Source organism: Salvelinus alpinus, chromosome 27 (assembly GCF_045679555.1).
Source record: "Salvelinus alpinus chromosome 27, SLU_Salpinus.1, whole genome shotgun sequence".
Lineage (NCBI taxonomy): Eukaryota > Metazoa > Chordata > Actinopteri > Salmoniformes > Salmonidae > Salvelinus > Salvelinus alpinus.
Genome location: NC_092112.1, coordinates 42,815,237 through 42,838,997, shown reverse-complemented (window position 1 = coordinate 42,838,997; position 23,761 = coordinate 42,815,237). Strand labels below are relative to the sequence as shown.

General features: G+C 43.2%; 1 protein-coding gene across 3 annotated transcripts in view; it reads right to left on the bottom strand.

Annotated features, from left to right (window-relative positions):
• LOC139556606 (serine/threonine-protein kinase PAK 5-like) overlaps positions 1 to 23,761 on the bottom strand; it is a 112,734-nt gene that overhangs the window by 60,530 nt on the left and 28,443 nt on the right. The window contains exons 1-3 of one of the 3 annotated variants that reach the window (XM_071370762.1): positions 17,484 to 18,128; positions 6,846 to 7,069; positions 1,969 to 2,013 (exon numbers count right to left, since the gene is read on the bottom strand). In XM_071370762.1, coding sequence (XP_071226863.1) covers positions 1,969 to 2,013; positions 6,846 to 7,069; positions 17,484 to 17,499 — 285 coding nt within the window. In that variant the 5' untranslated portion in view covers positions 17,500 to 18,128. Of the gene's footprint in view, positions 1 to 1,968; positions 2,014 to 6,845; positions 7,070 to 17,483; positions 18,129 to 23,761 lie in introns of those variants that run through there. The other 2 variants (XM_071370763.1, XM_071370764.1) reach the window with 2 other exon arrangements.

The following is a 23,761-nucleotide window of genomic DNA, read 5'->3' as shown; positions in this document are numbered from 1 at the left end:
GAGAAGAGGGGTGAGAATAAAGAATAAAGGTAGTGATATGGAGCACTTCCATCTGGGAGAGAGGAGAGAGTGCATACAGACCCAAACCTTCTGAAGGAGAGAAAGTGGGGGGGGGGGGGGGGGGCAGAGCGGAGGAGAGGGGGTAGGGGAGAACAGATGGGAAGAAGGGAAGTAGGGTAGAAAGGAGAGGAGAGAATGAAGGGAAAAAAGGGAACGGGGAGATTGAAGGGGAGAAAATGAATAAACTATGAGTGCCAGCCAGAGGGCGATGTTGGGAGTTATTTGAGCAACAATGACCGCACCAACCTTCCTAACCCTACCAAAACACACACACGTCACACTGACCTTTTCCTCTGTCCCCTTTACAGTACCCAATGAGAATGCTAGGAGACTGCCAGGCAAAGGAAAACACACACAGATACACACAGATACACACACACACACACACACATACACACACACATACATCTCGACACAGTGCTGGGGGGGCCTGCCAGCCAGAGGTAGAGTAGCATCACTCATGTGTCATTACAACAAAGAGAGAGGGACATCAGACCAACACAGAGAGATAAATATAGCACAACCCACCCTGTGACTCAGCCATACACACACTCGTGCACACACTCGGGCGCACACACACACACACACACTCGCGCACACACACACACTCGCGCACACATACACACACACTCGTGCACACACACACACACACACGCGCACACACACACACTCGCGCACACACACACACACACACACACGCGCGCACACACACACACACACACACACACACACACACACACACACACACACACACACACACACACACACACACACACGCACACAGGCACACAAACACACACATATACGGATGCACATGCCTCTAATGAGACCAACAAAGACAGGAGAGATGAGAATCAGGAGGGAGGAGAGGAGAGGAGGAAAGAGAAAGGGAAAGCAACAATATTGTTGTTTGGTTCGCTACAATCGCTGATACCTTCGCCTTTGCTCTCAAAAACAGAGAAACACGATGCAAATCACGGAATCAATCATTTATATACCACTTATGAACTATTTATAAGCCATTCATAAAACATTAAGAGAACCTACTGTTCATCTTCAAATAGGAAAATATAATCATTCCGTATCGTCCCTTCACGACCCAGAGACTGCACATCATATGTCATTCATTTATGTGGAGAGAAACATTGATGAGTTACCAGATGAGAGGAGCTGAAGTGTGTGTGTGCGGGTTTGTGTGTATGCGAGCTGGAGCTGAGTAATGGGACTGGCTCAGGCCAGTCGGTTAGTTAGTTGTTGGCTGAGCAGGGAAGGTTCTGGGGAAGGGCAGAGAGGGTTCTGAAAAACATGCAAAACCCTTATGACCTGTTTCCCTTCCGGTTCTGTATCAAACCTGGGTTCAAATACTATTTGAAATCTTTCAAATACTTTTACCACTTGCTTTAGCCTGCTTGGAAGGCTAGGTGGGTGGGGTTTACACTTTCTAGGCTTTTCTATTGGTTTCATGGCAACAGTCAAGCTCAATCAAGCGCCGTTGCAGTATTAAAAAATAATTTCAAATAGTATTTGAACCCATGTCAGCTCTGTATAGCAGGCCATGGTAGCACGCACTTCACATCCATATCAGCGCATCAATGCTAGCACTCGGGAATAAATACTATATACAAATAAAAAATAAAACAACATTCTGCTATGGTTACAGAATAGTGACTTTTCGGGGTCATGCATATGATTGAAAATAAGAACTAGCAAAAATATGTATTATGTACTATGCCCCTCCCCTACCACAACCTTGACACACTACCTCCGACTGAATGCATGTGGCCAGGTAGTGCCGGAAAGATGTAGTAAAAGGAAACAGAGGTTTGTGGTTGTGATAGTGTGTGACCGAAAAAAGGAAGAGAAAAGGGAAGAACAGAAAAGGGAATTGAAGGGTGGTAGAAGTCATACTTTTTGCAAGGGTGTTTCGGCCGACCGGATTTTCTTGGGAGATATCTGTGAAGAGAGTAAGATAATTAAAGTCTTGTTTCCCCCTCTTCAGAGATATCTCCAATGGCAACAGTGCTGTTCTAGAAAGATCAAGTTTCACCAGAAACGTTTTTGTGTACTTGCTGCCGCTGTCTAAAAACCTTTATTAAGCTAGTGGTAGAAAGTCAATTGAGGTTAGAGGTTAGACAGGAAGTATTTAACTATATATCTGATGTCATGTCCTCTTGTTCCTATTCTCCCGAATGCCCCGTGGCTCCTCATAAACTAGCCTAGCTTAGCGGCTAACGCTGAAGATAATAACCTATGTCCCATTGCTTTAAACAAGCCACCGCTACAAATGTATCTAGCGTTGCGCAGTAGACCACTGTTAAATAGGGAGCATTTCAATACTGGTCAATTGAGAACTAGTACAGCTAACTAAGCAAGTTGCTGCTTTTTTTCTTTATCTAAGATGATGGTCTACTGCTATAAGAATATTTCGATGAAACGTCCTTGAATGTCTCTGTTTGTGACGTGCCAGCTCACCATGTGACATCTAACTAAGTGCTTCTCTTTAAGGATTATTTGCACTGTTGTTGACAATCACGAACGATTCATTTGTTTTTCCATTTGAGCAGTGGCAGCTATTCAGTTTGATTGTTAAATATCAAAACAGTTGCTGAAACCATAAAGTGGTCTGTCCGTGTCGTGTGCGTCGTTGGCTTGTGTCAGTTCATTGCACAGCGTGTAATAACAGTAAATAAAAGCAGGTGTGGTGACACGGAGGACACAGGGTGTGAGGGTCGAGAGCCACACATGCAGTATGAAGGGGACACCACAGACAGGGAGTAGGACTGACAGTACCACTGGCTGGGACCCCTAGGTACAACGACAGCTAACAGCCTGGGCATAATGGATAGAACCCCTTCAGAAGCCACTCTGATGCTTCCTAAAGGAGTAGAGTATTTTAAACAAGCACTACAACTTCAAGGACTGCTTCGACATAAACACGCATAGGCTATAGCGCGAGGGTGGAATGCATCTGACTGTTGAAGATTCGATGTTATTAATTGTATCTGCCCCTATCGGGGGGAAAAAAACGACAATATAAATAATCATTGAACAACAACACAGCATCGGGAGACACTCAGAAGAGGCAGGGACAAGGAGGAACACAGTCACAGAGGTGGAGGAAACATGGGCAATTCATCTCACAGTGTCATCTGCAAAGAGATTGTATTGTTTTGTCAAGCAGAATGATGGGATATTGCATTTCGCTGAACCATTACTAGTTACCCCAGCTGACAATTCGAGGGAGAGAGAACGTTTTTGTTACCCGGAATGTTCCCCTAATGTTTGTTTCCAGTTTTCCATTAGTTAGGGGAACATTCTAGCCGCGTTAAGCAAAAACGTTCTGAGAACCCCTCAATGTCAAGTAGAACTTATCTAGAACGTGGTTACCCTGTTCTCAGAATATACAGCATTAACGTTCAAAACACTTTTCATGGGACGTTGCAAGAACATTCCCGTGTCCAGTTTTCGGAGGTTTGGGAGAATATTCCAACAACGTCACATCAAACATACACAGAACATGGTTGCCATGTTCTTGCAACCTCTTGGTTGCTAGCATTCAGATATTCCTGCCACACCACCATGTCTCTATCAGTTCTCACTTTATTGGACTATTCTGTCACCGTTGATCTGATTTGCTTATTTCGACAATTTAAGGACTTTCTGTGTAGTTGTCTAATGTCGGCGGGGCATATTAACCTGTTTTAAGGATGCTCCTGAATCACTATGATCAATAAAAGTGTATTGTGTACTTTTAACAGAGCTGAGGTTCACTTCAAAGTGCACTCACCCTATTGCTTATACCTATCAAGTTGTTTAAGATCTACATGAATGCCTAGGGTGGGGGGGTTAGGAGTTCATCTGGACAGGGCCTAACTATACTGGTCCAATAAGCACAAGCCCTAAAGATACTGTATACGTTATTGGGAGAGTGGTTAGGGTGTTTGTCATTGGTCCTGGTGGCCTGGGTTTGAGTCCCGCTTAGGGGATTCACCCTACTCTCACTTCCTTGGCAACATACAGTATGTTAATGTCATTATTTGGCAACAGTTACAACACACCGATCTGATCTAATTCAAATGTGTTTTTGCATTGAAAGCTAAGCACCTCAAAGAGAATGCTCTGTGTCTTCTTGAAATCCACACCACGTATACCATGTAGAACAATGTGTCCCTTGATAAGGAATCACATCAGCTCTCGTCATTGCCTTTCTATCTGGAACGGTCCTGACTTGTTGCCGGTACATGGCCCAGGTGGTAGTGTTGCTTCTGATGGAAACATACTGTGTACCCAGAACATGGTTAGCATATTCTCAGAATGTCATCAATGTGTATATTTACAGTAGCGTGTCTGTACTTTCTCATGTACATTCTCACGTTTGCCATTTAAGCAATGATGACGCCAGTTATACCAAAACAGTACAGAACATAGAGTTCCATCTCAAAGTTTTAATGTGTAAAAATAGACAGATTCCAACAGGATCACTTCAGACCAGTGTTGGGGTAATAATTACTAAGTTACTTTTATGAGTAACAGAGTTATATAACAAGTAACTGTCTTCAAATATTGTAATATTATTAGTTACTTTTTCAAGTAACCTGTATATTACTTTCAGAAGGATATATCTACCGGCATGTTAAATATATTTCTTAAAGCCTTGTCCTCATGCTAATGGAATTCATTCTATAGTTTTACCCGTTTCCAATAGCCTATCGTAAAGTTTAAAACAGAAGAAAGACGGCAGCTGGGTTGTCAACCCGCTTAATCTGTTCCTCGTGGAAACGCTCCCATTATTTTGAGTTATTCCGAGGAGAAAGAGAACAACATTTTAGTCAAATGAAAACTCTGCAAAGGCAGCATTGATCTCTTTGTCCAGAAACACCACATCAAAACCTGCAGAAGCATCTGGAGGTCGTGCCCAAAAGCACAAAGCTGGTAGCCAGTTCCAGAGATGCGTGAAAGAGGAGAAATCTATAAACCATTATGATAATAAAGAAAGATGCAAAGATGGTATTTCCAAGTGCTCTAATGAAATATCCATATAAACAATTGGAATGGTTAATAAATGCATTTCAAAAGGGCAATAATGACATTAACGTGTTTTGCTAAGAACGTGAGAGTAGGGGGACTCCGGTAGAGGGTCTCGAACCCAGGCCAACAGCACCAATGAAAAATGCCCTAACCACTATCCCTATAAGGAATATCACTGCACCATGTAATTATTGGGCAAGTACAGTTAGGCCTTGTCAATATGAAACCCTAACCCCTCCTCCATAGGCATTTGTGAAGATCTTAACAACTTGATAGGCGTAAGCAATAGGGTGAATGCACTTTGAAGTGAATCTCAACTCTGTTAAAAGTACACTCAATCAAAGATGGCATTGATCATAGTGATTCAGGGGTATCATTAAAGCAGGTGAATATGTCCCTCCAACATTAGACAACTACACAGAAAGCCCTTCAATAAGTTAAAAAAAGCGAGAATAGTCAGATTAACTGATACATGACACGGCCATGGTGGCATAGCAGGAAGATAGGAGCACCGTGGACCAAGAGGTAGTGAGTTCAAATCCCAGGTGAGGACATGTTGAATAATAATTACTGTATAAATGAACATGTACTGTATGGTCAAGGCACTGTGTGTGAGTATCTTTGACAGACAAAGTGCTATGAATGGGTAAATCAGGGCCTTGATTGGCTCAGTAACGAGATGTGATCAATTGATGAAATATTCTCCTAATAATTTATATTCTGGGAACCTGGCAACCGTGTTTGGTGGGACATTGATGGAATATTCTCCTAATCCACACAAAGCTGGATACGTGAATGTTTAACTTTTACATGTCTAGAACAGGAATAGCTTATGTTCCGAGAACATGACAACCATGTTTGGTGGGATGTTGATGGAATATTCTCCTAACCCACAGAAAACTGGACACAAACGTTCTTGCAACGTTCTCGTTAAACGTGTCTAGAACATAATAACCACGTTCTGGGTACGTTTTATTTGACATAAAGGGAATGGTCTCTTGCAAACATTCCTTGCACAGCACGGGAACATTCCTATAGAAAAAGTTAGTTAATGACCTAATGAGACTAAGTTCTCTAAAGTTGTGGGAACGTTTGTTGTTAGCTGGGATGGCAGCGCTTTTGATATCTTCACGTTTGGCAACAATCTTGGCCAAAGATAACTTTGTCTTTCAGGACCATCCAATCGTCACCTTAAGTGTTGTAAGTGTATGTAAGTGACTGGAAGTAAAAGACACTCCCAGGATCAATAATGGAAAGACGAAGGATGTAACAGTCAATCCGTTAATAGATTAGTATTCCTGGATAGCTCAGGTACTATCAGAAGTTCTATTTCTCCTTACAAGGTCTATGGCTTCTTAGAGTCTTGAGGAAGTGTGTACTCATGTCGTTGAAGAATTGCCCATCTTCCCTCCATATAAAGACAACATAACAGCTCATAACAGGTGAAAGGAGCCAGACTGGTGCTCAAAGACACTGGGTGTGTATAGATAGGTACAGTACAGACAGACACACACACACACACACACACACACACACACACACACACACACACACACACACACACACACACACACACACACACACACACACACACACACACACACACACACACACACACACACAGACACAGACACAGACAGAGAATAAAACGGAGATGTAAAGAGAGAATCCCAGAGAAAGAAAAAGAAAAGACAGAAAGAAAGGGATCTGAGAATACAGACAGACTGAGTAGGACCATTTGTCCACCGGTACTCTACCTTCATAGGAGCCAGCTGTATGGGTGTGATATAGGAGGGGTCTACCATGGGCTTGGGTCTGTTGGCTGTGTCTGCCAGGAGACTCTGCCATTGCTGGGGCAGACCTGTGAACTTCTGCTCCCGCTCGTCGAAACCAGTGTGGACCCGGTGCTCGAAGTTAGACGGAGCCGAAATCTCTAGCCTCTTCTTCTTTTTCCCAAACATGCTGGAAAACCCGGACAAACCTGGGGAAAAAAGCAAGAGATTTTAGAAAAATCTTGGGAATCCCAATAAACAGACATAGCGGTCCAAACCCACTAATACATACATTATGTATATACAGGTAACTGCCAAAATAAAGGAAACACCAGCATACAGTAAAGTTTCTTAATAGGGCGTATTGCCACCATGAGCCACCAGAAGAGCATCAATACGCCTTGGCATAGATTCTACAAGTGTCTTGATTTGACAGCATCATTCCACGAGAAATTCCATAATTTGGTTGATTGTGATTGACACGCACGCACGCACGCACGCACGCACGCACGCACGCACGCACGCACGCACGCACGCACGCACACACACACACACACACACACACACACACACACACACACACACACAGTTATTAGGACACAGGCTAGTCAAGATATCTCCCATTTCAACACTTATAGCATCATTGACCTGTACTTTATGCTCCTTTATGCATTATGCAGTGGGGTAACTAGCTGTAGAAACAGGTTAAGTGCATGTGGGAGAGAGAATCAATGTTATAGCCTAGTTTATGCAGTACAATAAAATGCCCTCCATTATCCACACCCACACTGTATGAGGGCGCGCGCACACACACACACACACACACACACACACACACACACACACACACACACACACACACACACACACACACACACACACACACACACACACACACACACACACACACACACACACACACACACACACACACACACTGTACGAGAGCACACACACACTGTATGAGGGCACACATGCACACACACACACACACACACACACACACACACACAACACTGTACGAGAGCACACTGTATGAGGGCACACATGCACACACACACACTTCACATACCAATTAAGAGAAGATTAGTTGGCATGTCATTTGCTGATGGTCTGCTGTTTATTCAAACCACTATGGTGTTGAAAACTTGTCAACGTGATTCAGCTGCGAGATGAAGACTGGCTTTCCCAAAGCTTGTTTCATAATACTATTCATGTTGATGGGCTTCGTGGATGGAGCGGAAATGGAGCAAGAGACTTTAACCGTTTAACACTACTTATGATTCACTGGCACTTTGATGGGCAATCACTTATTTCTCCAAATCCACGTCATCCTTGTGTTTGTGGAAGAGGATAGTTCTCCACGCACATACGTACACACACACACACACACACAGACAGATAGATCCACCATGTCGTCATCCACCATGTCGCCATCGCTCTGTTGGTTTGGTCTGAAAGGAGCGTATTGTATCCCTGTCTTCCTGTCTCTCTCCCCTGTAGGAACATTGTCTTCTAGTGGAAACAAACGTTTTCCCTGTCTGTCCGTATCACCGGTCCGGACCTCCGCCGTGCCAGCCAGATCCAGCAACACACACAGACCAGCCCTGCCAGGCCAGCTGCAGTAGCCACGGTGAGTGGACAGAGGGACAGGACAGATGGTTAGAGAGACAAGCTATGGAGAGGAATAGGCTAGTGAATTAGTGTTGGTGCCTTCAAAGAAGCCCTGTCTAAGTAAATATGAAGATTTATCTGACCCCATGAGCCCCAAATACCCCAATAAAGTAGCTCTGGCCAGTGACAGTGCCTGATTAAAAAACAAAAACAAAGTGAGGACCCCAGAAGTAGCGCCAACAGGTGCCCAATCTAGAGCTGATAGAATGATTAATGGAGTCTTTCTCATTCAATCTGCTTACACTCCCTCAGGAAAGACGTTAGGCTGATTTAGGGAGGGAGGGAGGGAAGAAGAAAGGAAAGGAGGGAGGATATGAGAAGAAAGGGAGGAGGGTGGTGTGGTCAGGAGGTGAAAGAGATGGAATGATGAGAGGAGGGCAGTGTTGGGGAGTAGTGCTATTTATTTAACTACATTTTCAACTATTTATTTAACTACATTTTCAGTGGCTTGGTGGTCGTTGAACTAAATTCAAATCTAGGTAGTGTTTTCAGTTAAAAAAAAAAATTGCCATGTAGTGGTGCAGCTAACTACTGGAACTACACACTACTTTTTTTGCAAAACTAAAATATGGGTGAAGTTTGCAAGTTTGCTCACATGAGAATAGGCTAAATTACACATTCTGTTATCCATATGACGCCAACGTGATCTGTTCTTCCAATTTGTTGTCCATGACATTTCAGATTTACATATGCACATTTTTAACTAAGTAGTTTGGATGTAGTGAACTACATTTTTTTGTTGTTAAGTAAACAATATTTTTTGCTTTAGTGAGCACACGAGGGGCATAGGGCTGGGACCCGCTTTTGGCCCCAGCTGGTGGCTAAATGACTCAGTACAGGGTGTGGCAAATAGTCACAGAGACTTAATTGACTGCAGCTGCACACCTTAGACACCTGGCTGCAATTAGGGCTGCAGCAGCAGTATATAGACCATGCAGTGGCATGCACAAGGGGGAGAGAGGCCAATGAGGCCAGTGTGTGGCCGATTGTGGGTGGCCTGGAGATGGGGGTAAGAAGAAGAAGAAGAAGAAGAAGAAGAAGAAGAAGGAGGACAGGAAAAAAAGTAGAGCAAATTATAAGTAAATATGGAATGCTATTCTGGAAGATCTCATAAAGGAGAAGATGGCGGACAGGAAAGAAATGAGAAAAGTGGAACATGTTTTGAGTGAATATGGAGTGGTGGATCACACATAACTTTTAGAAGGGCTACAGAAGGAAACTGAAAGTGATGAGAGTGAGGATGAATTAACTGCGGTGGCAGGTGTGGTGAAGACAGCCGAGGTTGAACTTCGTTCCGATGATGAACATGATGATTCTGGCTCGGTGGGAGTGAGATTTTTTTGAGAGAATGGATCCTTGCCTTCAGGCAAATCAATATGTGGTGTCAAGTTGGTTGGAGAAGAGGTTGGGTCGGTGAAAGTGTTGATTTTTTTGCTGTTGCGTTTCTGCCATCCAGAGGGAGCAAGCACTTCGCACCACACGACTGAGGCCAAGAACTGTGACTTGCTTTCCTCTCCGGAGTAGGAAGCCATCGAAAATAGAGAACTCGAGTGGCGTTGAGGAGGATCAACTGAAGCTGAAGATTCCAGTTGTCTGTGAAGCCCGCCGTCTGGTGTGACTCAGACCCGGTGATGCAGAGTCGTTACCAGATAAAGTCAAGTTAGGATGTGTCTGTTATCCCCTGAGAACTTTATACCTGACTCCAGTACGGTGTTTTAGGTGTCAAGCTTATGGTCATGTGGCAGCAGTGTGTCAGAGTGAGATTCCTAGATGCGAGAAGTGTGCAGGAGCTCATGAGACATAGGAATGTGTAGCATCGGTGAGTAGGCTGAGGCCAATAGAGTGATAGTAGTAACATGTGCTTCAGTAAGTTTTGTTTTTTTTGGGGGGGGGGGGGCGTTCATGGCCATGGTTGTCAATTTGTACCGGTGGAATGGAATCTAAATCACAGAGGATAAGGTTTGATGTTGTGGTGGCAGCTGCAGAGATGTACACTACATGATCAAAAGTATGTGGACACCTACTTGTCTAACATCTCATTCCAAAATCATGGGTATTAATATGGAGTTTGTCCCCCCCTTGCTGCTATAAACAGCCTCCACTCTTCTGGGAAGGCTTTCCACTAGATGTTGCAACATTGCTGCGGGGACTTGCTTCCATTAAGCCACAAGAGCATTAGTGGGGTCGGGCACTGATGTTGGGCGACTAGGCCTGGCTCGCAGTCGGCGTTCCAATTCCAATGTTCGATGCAGTTGAGGTCAGGGCTCTGTGCAGGCCAGTCACATTCTTTCACACCGAGCTCCACCAAACTTTACAGTTGGTACTATGCATTGGGGAAGGTAGCGTGCTCCTGGCATCCGCCAAACCCAGATTTGTCTGTCGGCCTGCCAGATGGTGAAGCGTGATTCATCACTCCAGAGAACGCGTTTCCACTGCTCCAGAGTCCAATGGCGGAGAGCTTTACACCACTCCAGCCGACGCTTGGCATTGTGCATGGTGATCTGAGGCTTGTGTGCGGCTGCTCGGCTACGGAAACCCATTTCACAAAACTCCTGACTAACAGTTCTTGTGCTGACGTTGCTTCCAGAGGCAGTTTGGAACTTGGTAGTGAGTGCTGCAACTGAGGAAAGATGATTTTTACGTGCTTTTGAGCTTGTGTGGCCTACCGCTGAGCTGTTGCTGCAAGACATTTCCACTTCACAATAACCGCACTTACAGTTGACTGGGGCAGCTCTAGCAGAACAGAAATTGAATGTCCTGACTTGTTGAAAAGGTGGCATCCTATGGCGGTGCCACGTTGAAAGTCACTGAGCTCTTCAGTAAGGCCATTCTACTGCCAATGTATGTCTATGGAGATTGCATGGCTGTGTGCTCTATTTTATACACCTGTCAGCAACGGGTGAGGCTGAAATGGCTGAATCCACTAATTTGAAGGGGTGTCCACATACTTTTGTATATAGTGTACTTGGGTGTACGGAATATTACAGCAGAATAGTTACAAGATGTTTTGAACGATAGTGTCCCATCCTCCCAGGCTACTGGTCTGGAGTAGTATCTGATAGGGCCAAAGTAGTGGAATAGTGGTGAGGTTGTAATGGGTGCAGGGTTAGTTGGTAGGGCAATTATTATAATTTTTTTCAAATTGTAATGAATTCATACTACAGAATAGTAGGCTGATGCAAAGCCAATACAGTAGGTGGCGGCATGCACCTATCTTGTTTGGGGACTGCCATAATACCAAAGAAGAGGGAGAAAGAGCTGGGAGGAGGACCCGCTGAAGCTCTGTCATAATTGTTGGACCAGCCAGCACCCTAGTATGCCTAAGGTTGGAAGTTCTCTCTGTCTTGGGGTTAAATATTATCTTCCCCAGCTATTTAAGTTGAGTTATCGCTGTGAAAGGGCCAGTACTTGATTTTAAGGTTTTACATTTGAGTGAACATTCTTTTGGGACCTGAAGATTCCCCTACCTGTCAAACATTTTGAACTGCATTGCCTTGTCTGACTCTTGGTTTTGCCCGACCACACAGGTGACCCACTCCTCCACGGAGTTGATACAGTAGCTTAACTTCTTCCAGTGGGAAGTAATTGGTAGCTTGGTAAACCACATTTTCAGAGCAGTTTCCCCAACACCAGAGGAGGGAGGGAGATGGAGTGGCAGTGACACACACACACACACACACACACACACACACACACACACACACACACACACACACACACACACACACACACACACACACACACACACACACACACACACACACACACACACACACACACACGCATTACTAGCATGCCGTTCATGTCTTCCCCAAAATAACCAGCTAACATGCACATTCCTGCATTCTCTGACTCCATCTCCCTCTGCTCCTTATCCATATTTGACCTGCCAATCATCTCCTTACGCACTGCGGACCTGTCAACAAGGCTTTTCCTCATTGGCTGAGTGCCAGTACCACCTCTACTGATTGGCCGGAGGTGTCTGACATTTTACTATTCTTATCCCTAACCACCAGTGTGTCCTTTGGAAAGTGAAACGGCAGCATTCATCCACTCTACATCTATTACATCCGTACTAAAAATAGAGCTGAGTGAATTACCTCAACAAGCAGAAAACTAAAACACTATCTCTGGATATCAGGGACAAACACTGGCTAGCTGCCTTAACTAGACCTGGGGGAGTGGGCCCAGAAGGGTGTGCAGGCTTTCGCTCCAGCCCAGCACTGACACACCTTCTTTAACTAATCAAGGGTTTGAGGATTAGTTTAATCGGATGTGTTAGTGCCAGACTGGAACAAAAAGCCTGCACACTCTTTGTTTCCATTCAGGACCAGGGCTGGAGAAGACTGATGCTATACACAGACAGGGAACCTCAACCCCAGCAGCACATTTAGGGGGATTGCATCGGGATTAGGAGCAGGCAGAGAGATGCGAGTCAAGGGGCAGTGTGTGTGTGTGATTTGGGAATGGGATTATAGAGGTTAGCAGGGCTTAAGGCCTGATTGTAAGAGAAAGAGGAATACTGGCACAGACTGCTGGACTGCTCGTCTTGGCCACACACGCGCGCGCACACACACGCTCACTCATTTCGCAGGCTTTCAAAAGGGGAACGGCATTCACTGTGCATGGCTGGCTTGAGTACTAACAGTAGATGAAGTAGAAGTGCAGTGCATCGTTTCGAGTGAACAGTATTGAAGCGATGAGCCCTCTGAGAATTTCCCTGTATGGGAAAACCTTACGGGACTACGTAATGCACGGATTGTCTTGGCAGCCAGACCAGCAACTACTGAGCTATAATTTATGAGCAGATTATAAAGCACTTCGTGGAGAATAAGGTTATTACAGCAAAGAGGTACAATGTCACTGGATGAGAAACAGTAGCCTGGTTAATGCCAAGACGATGAAATGTTATCATGGTAAAAGTGTAAGATAGAGTACATACAGTAATTGTTCCTAAACAATGCATAGGTAGGTGTTGCAACCTACACAACCTACACAAACATATACAACAACGTTACACCCACACACACACACACACACACACACACACACACACACACACACACACACACACACACACACACACACACACACACACACACACACACACACACACACACACACACACACACACACACACATTCCCCAGCATGGCAGATCGTCCTCCACACAGACTAAGAGGGGCAGGGTTCTTGACTCCCAGGCTGATTTGTCTCAAGCCATCTGTCGCCATCTGAGCCATGGCAGGCGTTTCCCTGCACCCAAAACCCAGCCACAACACACACACTTTTGCATGTGTGTGTGTGTGTGTGTCTCTGCGTGTATGAGAAAGCATGTACAGTGAGGTCTGGAATGATTGGATCCCTCAATAAAGATGAGCACAAAAGACTGTCGAAAATAAATAATACCAAGGCTGAGCTACTTATATTGTATGCAAAATAAAAACTAAAAGAAGAAGTTCTTTTATACTTATACAGATTTTGTTTAACACGGAATATCTTTTTATACATATACAAAAATACCCTTTGTTGTGAGACTCGAAATTGAGCTCAGGTGCATCCTGTTTCCATTGATCATCCTTGAGATGTTTCTACAACTTGATTGGAGTCCACCTGTGGTTAATCCAATTGATTGAACATGATTTGGAAAGGAACACACCTGTCTATATAAGGTTCCACAGTTGACATGTCAGAGCAAAAACCAAGCCATGAGGCCGAAGGAATTCTCTGTAGAGCTCCAAGACAGGAATGTGTCGAGGCACAGATCTGGGGAAGAGTACCAAAAAATGTCTGCATCATTGAAGGTCCCCGAGAATACAGTGGCCTCCATCATTCTTAAATGGAAGAAGTTTGGAACCACCAAGACTCTTCCTAGAGCTGGCCGCCCGGACAAAGTGAGCAATCGGGGGAGAAGGGCCTTGGACAGGGAGGTGACCAACAACCCGATGGTCACTCTGACAGAGGTCCTCTGTGGAGATGGGAGAACCTTCCAGAAGGACAACCATCTCTGCAGCACTCAACCAATCAGACCTTTATGGTAGTGGCCAGATGGAAGCCACTCCTCACTAAAAGACACATGACAGCCCGCTTGGAGTTTGCCAAAAGGCACCTAAAAGACTCTCAGACCATGATTCTCTGGTTTGAAGAAAACAAGATTGAACTCTTTGGCCTGAATGCCAACTGTCACGTCTGGAGGAAACCTGGCACCATCCCTACAATGAAGCTTGGTGCTGGCAGCATCATGCTGTGGGGATGTTTTGGGCAGCATCATGCTGTGGGGATCCTGACTGGGAGACCAGTCAGGATCGAGGGAAATATGAACGGAGCAAAGTACATGGAGATCCTAGATGAAAACCTGCTCCAGAGTGCTCAGGACCTCAGATTGGGGCAAAGGTTCACCTTCCAACAGGACAACGACCCTAAGCACACAGCCAAAACAACCCAGGAGTGAATTCGGGACATGTCTCTGAATGTCCTTGGGTGGCCCAGCCAGAGCCCAGACTTGAACCCGATCGAACATCTCTGGAGAGACCTGAAAATAGCTGTGCAGCAACGCTCCCCATCCAACCTGACAGAGCTTGAGAGGATCTGCAGAGAAGAATGGGAGAAACTCCCCAAATACAGGTGTGCCAAGATTTGAACGTCATACCCAAGAAGACTCAATGCTGTAATTGCTGCCAAAGACGCTTCAACAAAGTACTGAGAAAAAGGTACTGAATACATATATAAATGAAATTTTTTATTATCTTTCCAAAAAGCCGTTTTTTCTTTCTCATTATGGCGTATTATTTGTAGATTGATGAGGGGGGAAACTATTGAATCCATTTAAGAATAAAGCTGTAACATAACAAAATGTGGGAGAGTAAAGGTGTCTGAATACTTTCTGAACGCACTGTATAGCACAAATATGCACATGTTATTAATGTGTTATGTGTTATTAAGTGTTATTAAGAGCCACAGTCCCTATTTAGGCACAACAAAGGCGTTACAAATGTATACTGAACCAAAATATAAACGCAACATGCAACAATTTCATAGATTTTACTAAGTTACAGTTCATATGAGGAAATCAGTCAATTTAAATGAATTCATTAGGCCCTAATCTATGGATTTCACATGACTGGGAATATAAATATGTATCTGTTGGTCACAATGCAATTGTGTTTGTTGTCCGTAGTTTATGCCTTCCGATATCATAACCCCACCACCACCATGGGGCACTCTGTTCACAACGTTGACATCAGCAAACCGCTTGCCGACACAACGCCATACACGCGGTCTGCGGTTGTGAGGCCGGTTGGACGTACTGCCAAATTCTCTAAAACGACTTTGGAGGTGGCTTATGGTAGAGAAATGAACATTCAATTCTCTGGCAACAGCTCTGGTGGTCATTCATGCAGTCAGCATGCCAATTGCACGCTCCCTACAAACATCTGTGGCATTGTGTTGTGTGACGAAACTGGACATTTTAGAGTGGGCTTATATTGTCCCCAGCACACGTGTGTTATGATCATTCTGTTTAATCAGCGTGTTGATATGCCACACCTTGTCAGGTGGATGGATTATCTTGGCAAAAGAGAAATGTTCACTCAGAGGGATGTAAAGAAATATGTTCCAAACATTTTGAGAAATAAGATTTTTGTGCGCATGACACATTTAATGCATATTTTATTTCAGCTCATGAAATATGGGACCAACACTTTACATGTTGCGTTTATATTTTTATTCAGGGTAGTAATCCCACCCACCAGCGGCTCTCTCTCTCTGTCGAGATGTCTAGTTTCAGAGCGCCTCAGAATGGGACTTGAATTGCAGTCTATGGCAGGCGCGAAACAGCCAGGGGTTTTAGTTGGCTGATCTCTCAGTCCATCACTATCTAGCACCTCCCCCTCTTTGTGGATTTCAATGTGCGAGCATCGCACGTAATGGGCTTAACAAGGAAGTGGGTTTGGGAAATTGGAAAGTATGCATCTAAGAAACAGTTTTCACATAAACTTTATATGCCTGAATTCCAAATCAATCGGGCTCTCCAAAAACAATATGATCCCTGTGATAGAACATATATATTAATTGCCGATTTTCGCAATTTTTCAAAGTCCCATCTAATACAGCTGTATAGCAGGCTTGCTCCCTCTCTTGCCTAGATTTTAACCGCACCAGTTTCAAGTCGAACTTTGAGGCAGCAATTTGAGCCTGGGAACAAGGTTACAAATGTAGACATTTTCCCCCTTTCTCCCTCCACCCCAGGCATTTTCATTACAATCCAAAGGTATTTCTTAAACACCAAAATATTATGCTCCATTTTTGGTCCCTGTTATCTTCATACAAGCAGTATTTCTTATAAAGGCCAGTGAGTTCAAATGTGGCCCACAATCTACACTGAGCGATTGCCCTAAAAGAGATCCTAAACTAAACCCACAACTAGGGTGTTGCTAAGACCATGTTCAAATCTACAGAGCCATCAAGGCATCCGATCACAAATCACTGTCCCATCATCTGTCTGTTGCCTGACAGCCTCACCTGTTAAGGTACAGTCTGCTGCTGCTACACCACATGGTTGGTCAGCTTGACACTTTTTATTGACTGTACCAACCCAGTGAGTAATGTTTTTAGGCTCTTGGTCTTCAGTTGGTCTTACGTTCTCTGTTGTGAAATGGTTGTGTTTATTTGTGTTTGCTTTGTTCTATCAAGATTTGATTCCCTCAAGATCTTTTCATTTGGTCCAAAATTCATGTTAAGCTAGAGGTGTATTCTTCCAGGAACGTGATCGCACACAGCCGCATTTGATCCAGGATCAGAATTCAGCAATAGTCTTACATTCTCTAGAGTATGTCCAAGTTTTAAAAACTCATGAACGTCAAATGTATCTTATGCTTTACGTTTCATTTGTCATAGTTGTAAAGAAAGGTCTGACAGTTAGAGAGAAACTTATCCTGGTAACAGATCTTACCTGGTAACCCATTCATAGTTCCTCTCGACCAATAGAAACGCTCGAATTCCACAAGGCGGTAATAATCCTACATCATGAGAACTGTACAGTCCAAGTATTGATCAACCAAAGTCATCCAGACCAGTACCCTCCAACTGCAGTCAATGTGTCTGTCTGTGTCCTGTTTATTCTCCAGTATTATTATTATTCTACTGTACACATACTGCCGGACGTATGATTACCAAATGTATTCTTCTTTACCCGTTTAAAGCTAATAAAGAGATTTAGGAAAATAAAAACATAATCCAGAGTGATGGATGGCATTGGGTATTCAGGCCGATTCGCAGTCGAAGTACTAGGTGTTATCCAGCTAGCGAGCTACCCTGTCCTGTCCTGTCCTGTCCTGTCCTGTCCTGAAGTGTGTGTTTGTCCCAGCTCAGTCCCAGTCAGAGACGATACTGTAGATAGGGACAGGACATACTGGAAAACTGCCGACGCCAGCAGCCCCAGAAAAGCCCAGGGCAGGGCACAGCCAGACAGCCTAAGCCAGGACACGTCCTTTTTCCTTTCCCTATGATATTCACCCTGACGGTCCTAACCAAACACTCACAATCTTCACATCCATCCTCCCTTCAGGCCTTCTGCTCTACATCCTCCTTTAGATCTTCTGGTGCCATCTCTGCTGCTGAGTGTCAGTGTCAGTGTGTGTGTGTGTGTGTGTGTGTGTGTGTGTGTGTGTGTGTGTGTGTGTGTGTGTGTGTGTGTGTGTGTGTGTGTGTGTGTGTGTGTGTGTGTGTGTGTGTGTCTCCTGTGTCTTGTGTCCTCTCCCTGACCGGATCAGAGTGTGTGCCGTGCGCAGACACACACACACACACACACACACACACACACACACACACACACACACACACACACACACACACACACACACAACGTCCGGCCTCACATTCAACATGAGATCTCATCTTCTACCCCGCCATTCAGAGGGGGGATGGGGTGGGGGGGGGAGAGCAGGAACCAGTGTGGCTTGTATGGCAGCCACACCCGTCCCCAGTCCCCTGGGCTAATAATACACATGCCACTGTGGGAGGGGACTGTCACACACACACACCCACACACACTGCATATCTGCGCAAAGGCTGAAGCGACAACTGGGTCCTAAATAGAGGGAACACACTAGTAGTTACTGTAGTTAGGGGTGTGCTGGGTATGATAACTATTCCATGAATTATGAACTGTATATTAAGCATCCTTAGATACATTATATTACATATGGAAAATTATACTGTAGCAATAGTGGCACTGGCAATTTTCCCATAAATGTAATTTACTATGTGTTTGTGGTATTGATGTTATCTCTACCCTAAAATGTTCTCCATAATATTCCATACCACAGACATTCAACATGATCATCTGAGGAGAAATAGCCAAACTAAGAAAGACTTCAAGAAACCTTCCTACATTATCAGGACAGAGAAATCTTGAAATTATCAGGACAGAGAAACCTTCCTACATTATCAGGACAGAAAAATCTTCCTACATTATCAGGACAGAGAAATCTTGAAATTATCAGGACAGAGAAACCTTCCTACATTATCAGGACAGAGAATTCTTGAAATTATCAGGACAGAGAAACCTTCCTACATTATCAGGACAGAGAAACATGCCTACATTATTAAGAAAGAGAAACCTTCCTACATTATTAAGAAAGAGAAACCTTCATACATTATTAAGAAAGAGAAACCTTCATACATTATTAAGAAAGAGAAACCTTCCTACATTACTAAGAAAGAGAAACCTTCCTACATTATTAAGAAAGAGAAACATTCATACATTATCAAGAAAGAGAAACCTTCCTACATTATTAAGAAAGAGAAACCTTCCTACATTATTAAGAAAGAGAAACCTTCCTACATTATTAAGAAAGAGAAACCTTCATACATTATCAAGAAAGAGAAACCTTCCTACATTATTAAGAAAGAGAAACCTTCATACATTATCAAGAAAGAGAAACCTTCCTACATTATTAAGAAAGAGAAACCTTCATACATTATTAAGAAAGAGAAACCTTCATACATTATTAAGAAAGAGAAACCTTCATACATTATCAGGACAGAAAAACCTTCATACATTATTAAGAAAGAGAAACCTTCATACATTATCAAGAAAGAGAAACCTTCATACATTATCAAGAAAGAGAAACCTTCATACATTATTAAGAAAGAGAAACCTTCATACATTATTAAGAAAGAGAAACCTTCATACATTATTAAGAAAGAGAAACCTTCCTACATGATCAAGGCAGAGAAACCTTCCTACATTATCAAGGCAGAGAAACCTTCCTACATTATCAGGACAGAGAAACCTTCCTACATTATCAGGACAGAGAAACCTTCCTACATTATCAAGGCAGAGAAACCTTCCTACATTATCAGGACAGAGAAATCTTCCTACATGATCAGGACAGAGAAACGTTCATACATTATCAAGAAAGAGAAACATTCCTACATTATCAGGACAGAGAAATCTTCCTACATTATCAGGACAGAGAAACCTTCCTACATGATCAAGACAGAAAGAACCTTCCAACATGATCAAGACAGAAAGAACCTTCCATGATCAAGACAGAAAGAACCTTCCAACATGATCAGGACAGAAAGAACCTTCCAACATAATCAAGACAGAAAGAACCTTCCAACATGATCAAGACAGAAAGAACCTTCCAACATGATCAAGACAGAAAGAACCTTCCAACATGATCAAGACAGAAATAAACTTCCAACATGATCAAGACAGAAAGAACCTTCCAACATGATCAAGACAGAAAGAACCTTCCAACATGATCAAGACAGAAAGAACCTTCCAACATGATCAAGACAGAAAGAACCTTCCAACATGATCAAGACAGAAAGAACCTTCCAACATGATCAGGACAGAAAGAACCTTCCTACATGATCAGGTCAGAAAGAACCTTCCAACATGATCAAGACAGAAAGAACCTTCCAACATGATCAAGACAGAAAGAACCTTCCAACATGATCAAGACAGAAAGAACCTTCCAACATGATCAAGACAGAAAGAACCTTCCAACATGATCAAGACAGAAAGAACCTTCCAACATGATCCAGACAGAAAGAACCTTACTACATTATCAGGTCAGAGCATCATTCCTACATTATCAGATCAGAAAAACCTCCCTATATTATCAGTGCAATAATCTCTGCATCTGTTCTGGTACTATCCATATCCCACCATCGATAAACCAACTCAGAGGGGATTCTGTCAGCTACGTAGAGATCAGCAGGGTTATCTTAATGAGATCTGTACAACCCTCAGGACCACGTAGAAATGTGTGTGTCTGTGTGTATGCGCGCTTGTGTGCACGTGTTTGTGTGTGTACATAGGCGCGTGTGCATGTGTGTGTTTAGGTCACATGACCATACACTCTAAAAAAAATGCTGGGTTGTTTGGTAGATGTACTCTTAAGGAGCCTACCGTTACTCTTAAGGACCTCTTCAGAATTAGACTGGGTCTGGCAGGCAAAACAGACATCTAAACCTGAATCGATTCTAAATAGCGATATGGTTCTAGAAACATAAAGCTCTTTAGTTTCATATCACATCAAAATAATTTCACAAATGCAAAATATACACTTTTACTGCACACTGTTTTAAACGATTTTAACACAGTTGCAGCTAACAGTTTTTTTTTCAGTGACAACACCTTCTTTCATTACAAACAGGTGTTGGGACTATCTCCGCCAGGCGACCAAAAGAACAAGAGACCCGACCCCTTCGTTCTGACTAGGGGACAATCGCCTCTACTCCCTGGCATTCACCATCATGAATGGGCAGGTTCTGGAGCAGAATACATTATGTTTTGTTGTTTACATCAATTCATATTAAAAATGTATACCTGGTAGGGGTTGGGGGAGTAAAGTGGTTACTTTTCTTCAGCCCCATTCCTCAGCTGTATTAATTGGTAGGGCTGCAGTGATTCAAAATGATGGATTGTGCTTATAGCTTTTGTTTATTTGTGTGTTCCTTATTTGCTGTTTATCTTTTGTATGATTTCATTTCGTAGCTGAAATGAATAGCTGAATAAAAACAAAATGTATATTTACAATTTGTCACGATTGGCCATATGTCAATAATTTCATACTGTAGTAACGTTATAACATTGATTGTTATCGTTAGAAGTGTTTGTACTATTATAAAAACAGCAGATTCTATAGTAGAGACAAGCAATAAAAATCGAAATAATGGTTACCCAGCAATAAAGTAAGATAACCCACAGATTGGTCAAAAATACCTGAATAACAATAACCCAGCATAAGAGTAAAAAGCAACCCACCGCTGGGACAAAATAACCAAATTTTTGGGTAAATCAAGTATCATTCACGTAACCTAACAGTCCTGGGTCAAAATAACCCCGTTTTTAGAAATGACCCAAACTGGGTCATTATTGACCCAGCATTTTTTAGATTGTAATGGTTTCATTCAAAGCTTTTATGCAACACCATTTATCCATGGATTAACCCATTATTTACCAAGCCCTTTCCTGAGAACTCTGCCTGCTTGTAAAATTATGGTGAAATCCTCACTCAGAACATTCCCAATTCTGAGCTTGCTCGTTGTAGAGGTATAGTAAGGGGTTAAAAATGATTCACTTGCACATTACCCATTTTGTCTCGACAGTACTATCTCACCATGGTTGTCATATTACATACATACTGTACAGTACTGTGCTTCTCTACCTGAAACCCTGCAGTGTAGGTGCAACATTGCATCACTTACAGACTGAAAAACCCCTTCAGCTGCTGCTGCCGTGGGCTGTACTATATATACATAACATGTATCATATGATTGACTATTCCTTTTACTTGGGATTGGAAGGAGAGGAGTAGAGACAGAATGGTCCTTCAGAACAGGCTCCTCACAGTATGAACTAGCTAACTGACTATCTGACGCCATGAAGTATACAGTAATAGTTTTGGTTAGTATTAATAAGAAACACAACAGAGTTTATTCTGATCTCACATGACACACAGATTATGTGTACCTACAGTTGAAGTCGGAGGTTTACATACACCTTAGCCAAATACATTTAAACTCAACTTTTCACAATGACTGACATTTAATCCTAGTAAAAAATGTCCTGTCTTAGGTCAGTTATTATCACCACTTTATTTTAAGAATGTGAAATGTCAGAATAATAGTAGAGCGAATGATTTATTTCAGCTTTTATTTCTTTCATCACATTCCCAGTGGGTCAGAAGTTTACATACACTCAATTAGTATTTGGTAGCATTGCCTTTAAATTGTTTAACTTGGGTCAAACGTTTCGGGTAGCCTTCCACAAGCTTCCCACAATAAGTTGGGTGAATTTTGGCCCATTCCTCCTGACAGAGCTGGTGTAACTGAGTCAGCTTTGTAGGCCTCCTTGCTCGCACATGCTTTTTCAGTTCTGCCCACACATTTTCTATTGGATTGAAGTCAGGGCTTTGTGATGGCCACTCCAATACCTTGACTTTATTGTCCTTAAGCCATTTTGCCACAACTTTGGAAGTATGCTTGGGGTCATTGTCCATTTGGAAGACCCATTTGCGACCAAGCTTCAACTTCCTGACTGATGTCTTGAGATGTTGCTTCAATATATCCACATAATTTTCCATCCCCATGATGCCATCTATTTTGTGAAGTGCACCAGTCCCTCCTGCAGCAAAGCAGCCCCAAAACATGATGCTGCCACCCCTGTGCTTCACGGTTGGGATGGTGTTCTTCGGCTTGCAACCCTCCCCCTTTTTCCTCCAAACATAATGATGGTCATTATGGCCAAACAGTTCCATTTTTGTTTCATCAGACCAGAGGACATTTCTCCAAAAAGTACGATCTTTGTCCCCATGTGCAGTTGCAAACTGTAGTCTGGCTTTTTTATGGCAATTTTGGAGCAGTGGCTTCTTCCTTGCTGAGCGGCCTTTCAGGTTATGTTGATATAGGACTCGTTTTACTGTGGACATAGATACTTTTGTACCTGTTTCCTCCAGCATCTTCACAAGGTCCTTTGCTGTTGTTCTGGGATTTATTTGCACTTTTCGCACAAAAGTACATTTATCTCCAGGAGACAGAACGTGTCTCCTTCCTGAGCGGTATGACGGCTGTGTGGTCCCATGGTGTTTATACTTGCGTACTATTGTTTGTACAGATGAACGTGGTACCTTCAGGCGTTTGGAAATTGCTCCCAGGGATGAACCAGAGTTGTGGAGGTCTACAATTTTTTTTCTGAGGTCTTGGCTGATT